The sequence below is a fragment of the Antrostomus carolinensis genome, unplaced genomic scaffold (assembly GCF_000700745.2).
Source record: "Antrostomus carolinensis isolate BGI_N321 unplaced genomic scaffold, ASM70074v2 scaffold14989, whole genome shotgun sequence".
In the NCBI taxonomy this organism is placed as follows: domain Eukaryota; kingdom Metazoa; phylum Chordata; class Aves; order Caprimulgiformes; family Caprimulgidae; genus Antrostomus; species Antrostomus carolinensis.
The window spans coordinates 7,230-19,910 of record NW_010339341.1 but is presented as its reverse complement, the minus strand read 5'-3'; the positions used below and the strand labels follow the sequence as shown (position 1 = coordinate 19,910).

At 39.6% G+C, this 12,681-nt stretch overlaps 1 protein-coding gene across 1 annotated transcript in view; it reads left to right on the top strand.

Moving 5' to 3' along the window:
• CDK19 (cyclin dependent kinase 19) overlaps nucleotides 1-11,635 on the top strand; it is a gene marked incomplete at its 5' end in the record, with an annotated part of 16,754 nt that extends 5,119 nt beyond the window's left edge. The window contains 4 exons of the mRNA XM_010175809.1: nucleotides 1,239-1,336; nucleotides 2,868-2,946; nucleotides 6,922-7,188; nucleotides 10,866-11,635. Coding sequence (XP_010174111.1) covers nucleotides 1,239-1,336; nucleotides 2,868-2,946; nucleotides 6,922-7,188; nucleotides 10,866-10,997 — 576 coding nt within the window. The remainder of the gene's footprint in view (nucleotides 1-1,238; nucleotides 1,337-2,867; nucleotides 2,947-6,921; nucleotides 7,189-10,865) is intronic.
• Between the last annotated feature and the right edge of the window lie 1,046 nt (nucleotides 11,636-12,681).

The following is a 12,681-nucleotide window of genomic DNA, read 5'->3' as shown; positions in this document are numbered from 1 at the left end:
AGGAATCGGTTCAGGAAGTGGTTGCAAATGAATTGACAGGTGGAGAGACCACCCAGATGGCTCTTTGTTGTGTTCTCAGGCTGTTGAGGTTCATGGCTCATAAAGTATGGGAATAAGGAAAGGTGGGAAGGAAGCGGCAGAAGTACAGAGAATTTTGTAAGATCTCATCTACAAAGTAGGGTTAACTACAGCTATTGAGAAAAGAAATACAGGGAATCAGCTTTCTTGGTGAGGATGAGTGCTTTTACTGAAGCTGTTTACTGTACCATATATATAGAGTATAGAATTGTATATCAGATTTTTTATTTATTGGAACAAAAAACCCCAAACACCTATGCCAGTATCACATTCTTGTGCTGAATATCCAGGGAATTTTTGCTGGAGGCCTGGAAGGTAGAGTTTGAGCTAAGATGCCCTTTGCAGAAGGAATTTTGTTTTCACTGTTGACTTGAATTAAGAGTATTGTGTGAGAGCAGGATGCTGTATGATGTAATTTCAGCACCCAAATTTCCTACTGGGAGTTTATCAGAATGTGATAAATAAGTAACTATTTAAAGTGGTATGTTATCCTTGTAATTCCTTGTTTATACTACTATTATATTGTAATCCTCTTTTCTAGCCTGCTGCAGTCAACAGTGTTCTAGCTAATAAATTTATTATTGCTTTCCTCCTAGCAAGGAAGAAAGGTTACGGGTCTGCTCCTCTTTCTCATTTCAATACCAATTAGAGTGGGATTGGGAGCTTCATGAGTGGCAGAGTGCTCTGACTCTGGAATGTCACCAGTGTGAGAAATGAAGATTTATTGTTTCCATCCCTAAAGCAATATGGAGAGTCATGGTCATGTTTAGTCTCTTGTGATACTTTTTTTCCTATTATGTCAGTAGTTCAGAACAGTATAAAAACTATACATGTGCCACAACAAAACACCAATATTCAGAAATGATGTTTTATGAACCTGTAACAGCTGAATTTAGTGTTGCTTTAGCACAGTGGTTCAGCCTCAGCAATTAATATCGCCTGATAAACTTAACTGTGTTTCTTAGATGAGAAGTGTTTCACAGCCATAGGGCTTTGATGAATGTACATTCTAGTTCTTGGGAACTTTACTGAACAGCAGTGCTAACTTAGTCTTATCTGGACAAGCCACAAATAATTTAACAATCCAAGACATTTAAGTCACAGTTTGAAAACTGGTAGTTTGATAAGCTTTTTTCTATTTTTAATGTTATGCTTTGCAGCTTCAGAAGCTTCTTACTATGGACCCAACAAAGAGAATTACCTCAGAGCAGGCTTTGCAGGACCCCTACTTTCAAGAGGATCCTCTGCCTACATCAGAGTATGTATTTGCTCTTCCTTGTTCTTCAGAGGTGTCTTCTTTCTGCTAGATGCTAATTCCTGAAATGAGACAACAACTGAAAAATTTAGATACCTACCTATATCCACAAGAAGTAGTGGCTCAGGCATGCTCAGTGTGGTACTGAAGTGTCTGTATCTGCTGATGCCAGAACTGAGTGGTCGTGGACAATAACACAGTACAGCACTAGTGTTGTAATTCTGGACATACTACCAAAGCTAGTGGGGCAATATTATTGCAGTATTTAGAGAATTAATCTGTCCCCTGTTCTGTTCTGCCTTACACAGCCTCACAGAGCCCTGTTCTCTGTTGCAGGCTTTCCTTGTGCCTCTCCCTAGGACAGTTCTCTGTAGCCCCTTCCCATACCCTCTTGCACAGGGTAACAGTATGAGGAGAGGAAAGTGGAAAGATCAATGACTGCCTAAAATCCCACAGGTCCCTTGTTCAGAAGGCTTGGGAGTACAGATTTTATATCTCTATATACTTTATAGTCATGGAAAATTCAAATGATACATCCAGTTCCTACTGGCAGACTTTCCTCTTCCAGTCTCCCCAGTTTTCAGAAGCATGGTGGTTCATAGCATTATGATCTTTAGGAGCTGGATGCAAGGAGACTTCCACCTTTGCTGTTACTGCTTCCTCAGCTAGCAGGAAACACTAAAAGGAGGGAACAACCACTGGAGTGCAAAAGGAGTCTAGTTGAGACTAGTTGGGGGTTTTTTTCTTTCTTTTTGTTTGGATAAGCCAAACACTACATGGCAGCTAGATTAGGAACTGTTTACACACTTTCAAAAATTATGTCACGTCAATTGTATTCTGAATGCTGGCACAGAAACCTAAGAAATGGATGCTGGTTAAGATCTACCAGTAATTCTCTATTTTGTGTTTATCTGATACTATCCTATGTAGAGCTATAGCTCCCCATGGTTTATAGGATAACATTATGATAGTCTCTGCCATAAACATTAAGGAATGTTCCAAATCCCATTAGCCAGATGAATTTGAAAGCTATCTTTCTTTTTTTATTTTTTTCCCTAAAGAAGACTTGAGAATCTAGTTGAAAGTAGCTGTGCAGTTGTGATTGGCAAATACATTTAAGCCCACTGTAAGATAAGGTGGGCTGATAAGACATTAGTACTCTGGATCAGGCCCTTTGTTCAGTGAGCCATGCGTGTTCCAACTAGGTGTTGTGGAACTTCTGACACTGTGCTTGTTCGTTTTGTCATCTGGATCAACAAGTGATTGTTCTGGCATTCGGGCATGCTCAACCATGCCATGATTTCTAAATGATGGCCTCATGCCGACAGCAAAGAGATCTGCCATGGTGATCAGCACCTAGCTGCTGGTATCTGCTGCTGTCTTGGGTGCTCACAGTGCCACGCGCTTACAGAAACAGGACTCATGAAATGCAAGAAATTAAATTGTGTTATATTCACCTGTTTTTAGTATATATTAAGTAAATGTATGTCATATGTACATATTTGTGGAGTGTTTACTGTTTACTGTGTTTCAGTGTATTTGCTGGCTGTCAGATTCCATACCCTAAAAGAGAATTCCTCAATGAAGATGAACCTGAAGAGAAAGGGGATAAGGTATATTAAACTCCTTTTTTTCTTTCTTTCTTTCAAGAATGCAGTAAGAGTGTGTCGTGCTGCTACCAAATGAAAACTAATGAAACACGAAGAGTTAACCAAAAATGCGTTTTCCAGGCAAGGCTCTCTTAAAACTGCTTCCCAGACAGATTAAAACTATCAGATGACTGTGGTGTGTTTCAGGCAGTATCAGCAGCACAGTTTGCCCTGACCTGTGGGGAATGAGCTGGATGGGTTGTCTGTCAGCAATAGACTGTTTCCAGCTGCTGTCATTCCAAGAGGACCTTGCTACCTCCTCCTGCATCGCATGATGAAAATACATTGTGATCACATGAAAAGAATGGCATTTCCATTGTATGGCTGGCATACATCCAGCCATTTGAAAGTAGATGGCTGTCAGGGTCTCAAATAAATAGTGGCAGCGTGCTTCTGGCACTACATCAGAACATTTCATCTGTCTGCACGCAGTTTCCTGATCATGTTTTAAGGGCCCTCAGACAAAGGAGTAGTAAGGAGCGTGAACTGTTCTGGTAACAACAATCTTCTCTAAATACTCTTTTTCCCATAGATGTGGGCAAGAACTTGTTTGTGTCCATAGTAAATTTTGGTGTGTTTGCAACATGATCTGACCTGCTTTGTGTGCGTAGCTTAGCTGTGCGACGTGACCTCAGTGATTGTCCCATCACGTGGCAAAGGCTGGACAATGGTGGTATAGTGTATGAAACAGCTTGGGTTTTTTGCTTAAAAGTGTACAGTGAGACACCAACAGTAATTTATAGCTAGCAAAATGTGAAGAAAACAGCCTTAAAATTAAATTGTCTGAGGACTACATGAGGAGGACTGTTAATCTTTTGGAGAAACCATTTTACTATATGTATCTATTGTTTTCAGAAGATTCTGTGTAACGTGAGAAATTATCTTAGTTTAAAAGTATGCCTATCACAATACATTTCAGACAGCAAATTTTGGTTTTGGAACAGGTATTGTAGATTCTTCTGTACCAAGAACAAGTGTAACATTTTGGATTTTTGTGTCCAGGTAGTTTTTTTTCAAAAAGAGGAAACAGACAGCTAAGCAAACGTACAATGAAACTCATGGTACTGATTTGATTGTAATTTGATTGTAGCTTTGCTTCGACTCTCAAAGCTTCAGAAACAAGAACAAACCTTATGAATTAAAATTACTTTGTCTTTTGTCAAGTGCAGCGTATTTAAAAGTACATATCTGTCTTTTTCCTGGGAGTGTTGAGGGGCGAAACAATGGCATGTTTATATTCAAAACAGCCGTTACATAAAAGGTCTTTGAGATCGTTGGGGACGGTCACGTATTTATGCACACTCCAAATTAAACCCTTTTCAAGCCATTTAGGTAATGTAAGTCATGCATTACTCATTGAATGTGTTCCCACAGTGTAGAAAATGTGAAGGTAAAGGATATTCTGGAAGTTGGTTCTGTGCCATGTTTTGTTTCTTTATGATGTTGTTGCAAGTTGAAAGGATTTTTTTTTTTTCAATAGTGTTAGTTGCTGGTTTGTTTTTAAAACCATAAATATCTGTATAGTCCTTTGGAAATCTAGAGGAGTTCTCTATGTTTGTTTATTTGGACCTTGCATCTGAAATGAATAACCTTTAAGAAAGGCATCCATTCTTCGCAATGGTTAATCATTAGGCAGCAGAGCTAAAATGAGTGTTTGTAAAATCAAGTTAAAAGATTCTTCTCTCATTCAGATTCTGTTAGGTGAGTTTCTGCTGGGTTGTTTCTAAGTAGGACCGGAATTTCGTTCTGGTGATTTGTGCTTTAGAAGTGATACATGGTAGGCAATATGTTGCTAACTCTAGACTTTTTACAAGTTTATTCATTTAGGAGCCACCGTGAACTAGACTGACCTGAGGACAATGCTTTTGCTGGCGTAAGCTGGTTTCGCACACTAAGGTGGTGCAGCTACAGCCCGGCCAGAGTCTGACAGGGTAGATCTCAGTCTCTACCCAGATGTGGTAGCTGCACAGAAGAGCAAGCTCAGACTAGTCAGGTGAATTTTGTGCTAATATCCAAAGCATAAAACATGGGACCTATGACAAACTGTTGCTGTCTGTAATTGTGAGAGTTCCTGCAATATTTGTTTACACGTAACAAAATTGCAGTTTTTCAGCTCTTACAGTAGCAACAACCTCACTTGTTTCCAAACACACTTATGAAAACACAAATTTCAGAATTCTGACACAAATACAACCTTGGTTATTGGTGGTTGTTTGTATAAGTGAAGCTCAAACTTTTATGAAAAAATAAATTCCTTCTTAACATTTTTTTTTTACAAGCTAACTTGATTAGCTTTTAAAATTATTAAAGTTTAGATCTCCCAGGAAACAGAATCTGGCTGAGGTGGCATTTGAAGACTACAGGCAGGAGGATGCGTTATTGTTTTTGCTAAATGTGAAATGGAAATGCAAGCCTCCTCTAAGTCCTTGAAGATGCGAGGCTTCTTTGTAATCTTAAACAAATACATCATTGCAAATTTCATCTGAATGTATCTTGGGAGACCGTTGTGATGAATGGCATAGATACAGATCTTTTATGTCATTTATCTGGGGTAACTAAATGCCTTTGGGTGATATGGGGCATCAAGAATTTTCTGCTAGTGGCAACTGATTGGCATGATTTCTGAGAAACAAATAAAATGAGATTTTTATGAAAGGCTGCTGTACAAAAGCTTTGATAATGGTATAAGCAGATATCTAGGAAAAAAAGACTATCCTGAAGTGTTCCATACAGTATATTGGGGGGTGGGGAGGGTAGTAAGGCTTTTTAATTCAAGCCATGACAATTGTAGGTTTTTTCCTGTGATGAACAAGTGACCTATCTCACATTTGGAATGAAATTGCTTTTCTTTGCAATTTTTTTACATGCAGTAGTGCTCTGTTGGAGGAGCCACCCCTGGTGCTCAAAAGCAAACAAAATGGGTGGTCTTTCCTTGTAACTGTCTGACCATGGAGGGCAGAGTTGCACTTTGCTGGTTTTCTAACCTCCCCTCCAGTTCCCTAGTACTTTTTGTAGGCTATAGGCCTCTGAAGCCAGGAGAGTACAACATCTTTTGCTCTTGTGTTCACCTTCTTAACTTTTTTCTCCCTTTTGTGGCACTTTTTCCTTTGTCTGTTTTCCTGCTGGATCCCAATGTAATCTTAATTGTCTGGCTTCTTTTCCTTTGCTAGTCTTCTCCTTCCCTTGCCAGGTTCTTCCTTCAGCTGTTTCCTCCTGTTTTGTCTTCAACTATTTGTCTCTGGTCAATTTTCACTTTCCTGCTATTTCAGTAAGATTTTCTGACCCTGTCCTTGGCACGTCATGCTGGACCGTATTCCCAGTGTACAGGTACTTACAAGCACAGGAGAGCAAAACAGTAATGAAACCTGTTTCTGGTTCTGCCACAGACTTTCCTTGCAACCTGAAAGAAATTATATCATTTCTCTGGCCTCAATTTGCTTACCTTTCTGGCAGTAATGCTGCCAACCTCCTTTGGGTTATTGTAACATGTCATTTGTGAAAGTTTGAAAAGTGGTTTTGGTTCTGAGTGAACAAGGCTGCTGAAGCACTTAGAATAATTTACTGTGGTTCACCACATCTGCCACTGAGCACTAGTGAAGTTTTGGGAGTTTTGATTCAGTTCATTAGGCGATCACTGCTTATAAATGGTTCCTTCCATCCTCTTCTCTGAGAACTTTGCTAGCTGTAGGAGGCACTAGAGTGTCCTTCCAGTTGAAGTCAAGCTTGCTTTGTTAAAAATACAAAATGCCCACAAGTGGGATAACCCCACAAGGCGTGCAAGAGCGTACGGAGAACGCGTTTCTCCTGACCCACAGCCTTGCTGTGTTTTCCCGTGGAGCAGGCAAAACTGCCTCCTTCTCCACAGACACAGTGACAGCTCCATAAAGCTCACAAACTATTTCAGAGCGAGTGACCGTGTTGTGTCGCATTTTCCCTTAGAATCAACAGCAGCAGAACCAACATCAGCAGCAAACAGCACCTCAGCAGCAGCCGCAGGCAGCGCCGCAGCAGCCGCAGCCGCAGCAGCAGAACAGCACCCAGACCAACGGGACGGCCGGGGGCGCTGGCGCCGGAGGAGGGGGCGCGGGCACAGGACTCCAGCACAGCCAGGACTCCAGCCTCAACCAGGTGCCTCCGAACAAGAAACCACGCATAGGGCCTTCAGGCACTAACTCAGGCGGGCCTGTCATGCCTTCAGATTATCAGGTACCTCTTGAATTTTTGCTGCTTCTGATACTGTATGGTCAAAATATACTTTTTGTCCTTCCCCACTGCCAGAACAGATCATGTTTTAGCAAATTTCTCATGTAACCTGAGGAGCAGGCGTGCTATGATATGTTAGATAAAAGTGTGAGCTTAAAGGTTTAAAGTAAAAGATTTTGTTCTGTGTTTTTTTCAATAGAACACTAGTACGAGTCGTATCTGTTGCACCCTGTAAAGTATTGAGGACTAGTGCACTCCAGGAAAGTATTTAAATATATGCTTAACTTTATGTTTGAGAGTAATCTTACTGAAACCAGTGGAACTATTTCATGCACGTAAATGCTGCATTAGATCAAGTTCAGGATACCCTGCTTTTGGCAATACTAAATCTTGTGTGAGAAGTAGACTTTGAGAAGACCCTGAGAAGCAGAAGCAAAGTTAGAACCATTTTATTCCTGGTTCATTTTACCTCATACTATCATATGTATGGAGTGGTTCTGTAGTTTGTTCCAGTATCTTGCTAAGTCTACTTCCAATGTTAAAGAAAAAATGCATGTTAGCACAGGAATGATGTTTTGGTTCATCAGTATGATTCATGCAGAAGTAGGGCACAAAGACACGCAATGTTTCTAATGTGACCAAAGTTGAATACATTTAAAGTTTTTGAGTGCAGTAGCATTCATAAGTAAAAGCAGTATCACCAAATTATTTTTGGATTTACATACTCGTCTTTGCTTACTAAAATTATATTTTCCACTGAAAAAGTGACTTACACTAAATATAGAAAGCCTTGAACTTACAAGGTTTTCAATACTTGTGAGTTTATATTTACTGGGACAGTGATTGAGTTGAAAGCAAAATAAGAAAAAGGTAGATATCAAAGGTAGATATCAAATTTTTAAAAGACACTAGGGATTCTGTCTAGTAGCCTTTGAGAGGATCCCACCTTGGAGAATGGTCTTTTTTCAGGCTACTTTAAAGTTAAACCAAGTAGCTTTTAAAAAACCCAGCTATGGAGTTTGCCTTGAAGTAGTCCTCCAGACCTTCTCCACAGACAATTGATTTCTCAGTGCCAGACATTTGTCTTCCATTTCTGTTTTACTCTTTTAATTAAAAATGATCATGAAGGCATTGAGGGCAATTTAAGGGTAAAGACAACTAAGTTACTTTTTTGAAAAGTTCCAGACAGGCTTGAGGTCTGGACAGATCACTACAGCTGTCTGACTACACAGTATTTATGGTTGGCCTGTTTTGGTCTGTATTTTGAGGACTGGTGTGCTGCATTTGATGATATCCATTATAGAATCTTTCTACAGGTCTCTGAATTGTTGGCAAACTTCCCCCTTACAAGTTGCTAGCAGTCTTAATTTTTTTTTTAAATAGATTACTTTTTTCTTACCTCCTATGACTCTTTCCTTCTAAACTTTACATCACAGGCATCAAAATTACTATCTGTGTGTTTCCTTGACGTCACTCACTAAATTGTATGGTCTGATTATCCATTTTACACTTGTGTTTGGCTATCTGCCCTTAAATTCTCGCTGACTGTCTTCTGTTCCAGAAAGGAATGTCTGCAATTTGTCCAAGTCAGACTTTGTTAAAAACAAATTCTCTTCTGTGGAACAAAAATAAGCACGGGCAAGTTAATGCATTCTTGTAGTCTTGTGGCATTAATTTTACTCCATTATATCTTACTAAGAAGTACGAAGCAGATTCCCTTTACTTGGAGTTTCATTTAGCTTGTGATCTAAAGTCTCCATTGAAACTTTTTTGTAGTTCACCAACCTCAATATAAGTTGCTTCCACAAATGACAGTGCCAATTCCTTGTTGAATTTTACTGAGCATTTCTTATGTGATCTTGGGTATTTCGTCTGGCATGATGAGCCAGTGCTTTTCATCCAGAACGAGTTCCTGTAAAGTCATAGCATTTATCACTATTCTTTTTCTTTTCTGTTAGAAGTTGCAAAAACTTTCAGAATTTTGAGACAAATTCCAGGTTTCAGACACTGTTAACAATCTAACTATGCAGGCCAAATATAATCTGGTTAACAGCATACATGCCACTGGGAGACATATCTTCTAAAGCCAGCATGCTGAGGTGTTATCTCCCAAACTGACCCTTACAAACAAGTGAAGTAACTCTGTACAACTATTAGTTATATTTATATTTTAATGAAATACAGAGGTTTGCAAGGTTGAACTGTTTTCTCTCTCCACCCTCACTGTGCTTCACCTTGGAAGCAACTTTCATATTCCTACATTAGACAGAACACAGAAAAAGTAATGTGATATATGTAGGGTTTAGTATGTTTTACAATTTATGTAAAATTAAAAGTATAAAGCTATGTACAGAAACAAAGGACAGAAGTGTTTTACACTGCCTGAACTTTAGATTTCTGCTCTTCATCATCCAGCTGAAAAGTTGTCAGGAGACTTTCACAGCTCTCCTGATTGGGATGCAGTGGTTAGGTGGGACCACTGACTGGGGTATTGCCTTCACTGAGCAGATTCTTGGTCTGTGGAGGATGTGGTATCCTTACAGACCCACTGTCTCCATGAGATTTCCATTTAGAGCTCAGACTTCTCCAGAGGCTTTCTGTGACTCATAATCCTGATATTTAATCAGAATGTAGGTTCTTATCACTTTTCCTAGATGATTGCTGTTGACCACAGTCTTTCTGATGACCCTTGGACATAGCCAAGTACAACCATCAACTAGACAGTGAACAGAACTCTGTTGAAAGACTGCCTGACCCTGCACTTGACTGGAAACAAACTGTTTGCTGATTGCAAGTAGTTTGGGGTCTTTTTTGTAGACTCTCCTTTCTTGTGTATTGAGGTGGGATTTACCTTGCTAGAGAGTCTCCTATCCACTGAGCAGTACTTTTCATACAAAATGATTTTGCAGCTTGCATGATTTTGCAGCTTTACATTATTGCAGCTCATTAATAATTCTGGACAGGAACGGATATGGTAGTAAAAGGGCAAATTCACCAGGCTGGAGGTCGCAAATGGTCCGTTAATTTGGTTTGCTGAGATTAGAGTCCACGAGTTAACATCCCAAACAGCAGAGGGGGAAAAAAATCATTCAGGAAAATGAATGCTAGGTTATTGCACATATACATGCCCATCTTTAAGCAATTATCCTTGCTTCCAGTAGATAAGGCAGCAGGTTGAACGACGCACCTGAAATTATATTATTTTATCCTACTGGGCTTTTTTTCATTTAGATAAATTGAGTAACTCTTAGGTCATGGTTATCTTTTTCTCAAGAACAGAATAAATTGTTTCCTCGTACCATTTAGTATTACCTGTCTTGAAAAGGGTGTTTGTGGCCTTAGCAGACTGTTTTTGCATTAATAGCACTTACAGTAACAACAGACGTGTCTTTGAAATGGAGTCTGCTCTGTCTTGTGTATTTTTCCTTTAAAAAATGAACGTGTACACGCTGTACTTCTAGGTGTCTGCCAGTGACCTTGTGCATTTTGTGTGCTGTGTTAAGGCTGATTGCAGATCAGATTGATTGCTTGTTTTATAGGACCTTAACCAGTAACACTGTTTAGTCAGCTTCTCCAGCAGTCACATTTTAATGAGCTTCAGAGAGATGAAGAGGTTCCTGAGCTGCATAGTCCTAACAGGCTGGTTTTCATTCCCCTGATCCCACTCTCTTTTCCTGCAGCACTCCAGCTCACGCCTGAGTTACCAAAGCAACATTCAGGGATCTTCTCAGTCCCAGAGTACAATGGGCTATTCCACGTCGTCTCAGCAGAGCTCCCAGTATCACCAATCTCATCAGTCTCACAGGTACTGAGGGGGCTAACAGACTGCACTCAGAAAGGAATGGACTAAAAACCAGAAGACTCCAGCAATATGAAGTTCATAACGATGAGAAGAACCAAAAATACAAACTATGATGCAGATTTAAAATTCACGATGACAAAAGGAAAGCTTCACTCACTGAAGACTTCCCTCTGCCCCCATGTCCCCGTCCCTTTATTGCCATAAAGGAGATTCTCGTGAAGTTTTCCTTCCTCTCTGCCCTTGCATGTGCTCCATTGTGGTTACTCTAATGAACCCTTCTGATCTGAACCCAGCACTTAACTTCTTTAACCTTTGGAATTTTGAAGGATTCCTGGTGCACCTTCCTTATGCTGTAGTGATTGCCATAAATCTGTCTTTTCAATCTCTTTGATGGGATTTTAAAGTTTTAAAATCTTGAACTCCCAGGCTTTCAAGCTTGTATATAGTTAGTTTTATACTAGGCAAACCAGTTTAGCTATACAGGTATATTGCACCTTTTTAAAGCACTATGTTATTTTCACAGGATATTACTGTTTTGCTCATGGATGTCAAGAACAGCAAAATTTTACTGTTCCAGAGTATTTTACTATTCTGTTTTTATTAGTCTAGTTTTCAGGCGAGGTCTTAAAAATAATAATTAAAAAAAAAATAAATAACATTAAAAAAAGAAAAAGGAAAAAAGAAAAAAACCCACCCAAGTCTCTGCAGCGACCAATATGCTTCATGCTACTGGACTAAATGCCAAACAGAAGATTGCTGATATTTCTTAACTCATTCACATTGAATTCTTGAAATCACAGTGATCATACTCGGACTAGTTTGAAATTAAGCGTTATTTGAAATGAAACCAGGACAGTCACATAGAAAGGAGATACTTTCAGGATCTGTTGGAACAGAAGAATGGAATGTCTTCCCAGGCTGGACACCAAAATAGTCAGGAAAATGTATTTACTGCCCTCAAGTCTCAGTAGAAATGTGGATGGCGGGCTCGTTTTTCTGTTAAGCAGCTGATTAATTTGTGTGAGTTCTATAAATTTCGCTTTCTTTCACATTCCTGAGTCAGTTTTCTAAATGTAAAGGTGACAGAAATACTAAGGCTTGCAAAAACAAATGCATTTAATCATTTTATGTTGCAATTAATAATTAAGAGAAATTACTGTGCAGTTTGAAAAGCATGTTGAAAACTGTTCCTTCTTCATGTTTATAATGCATATTCTGTGTCCCTCACATTGCTGTGATTAACCCAGATTAGTTACACCAGATGCGCTTGATTGCACTGAAATACTTCTTTTTCCCTAGAGCAAACATGTTTTGATTGTCCCCAAGGACTGTAAGTGGATGGGTAGCTGGCAGAAAATCCCCGATAAATAAGCAAGAGTTCAGAAGCATAATCAGAGGATTATTGTCCAACTTCTGCAGCCACAGCTATTCAGAGAGACACAACATATAATTTGGGACAGCTTCATTTTTGCCTTCAGCCTTCAGAAATAAGGTTGCTCTTGCTGCAGAAAACCTGGGAAAATGCATTTAGAAAGCTACTAGCAGTGTAACATCAGCGAGCTTCTGCGACCGGTGTCCAGAGAAGAGGTGAAGTGAGAAGAGTTTACACGTGAATGGTTGATGTTACAGACTTGTACAGTGCAGTGTGTTCTCTTCTGTCCTGTGTCCGTACAAAGGAATTGTATGTAGCCCTA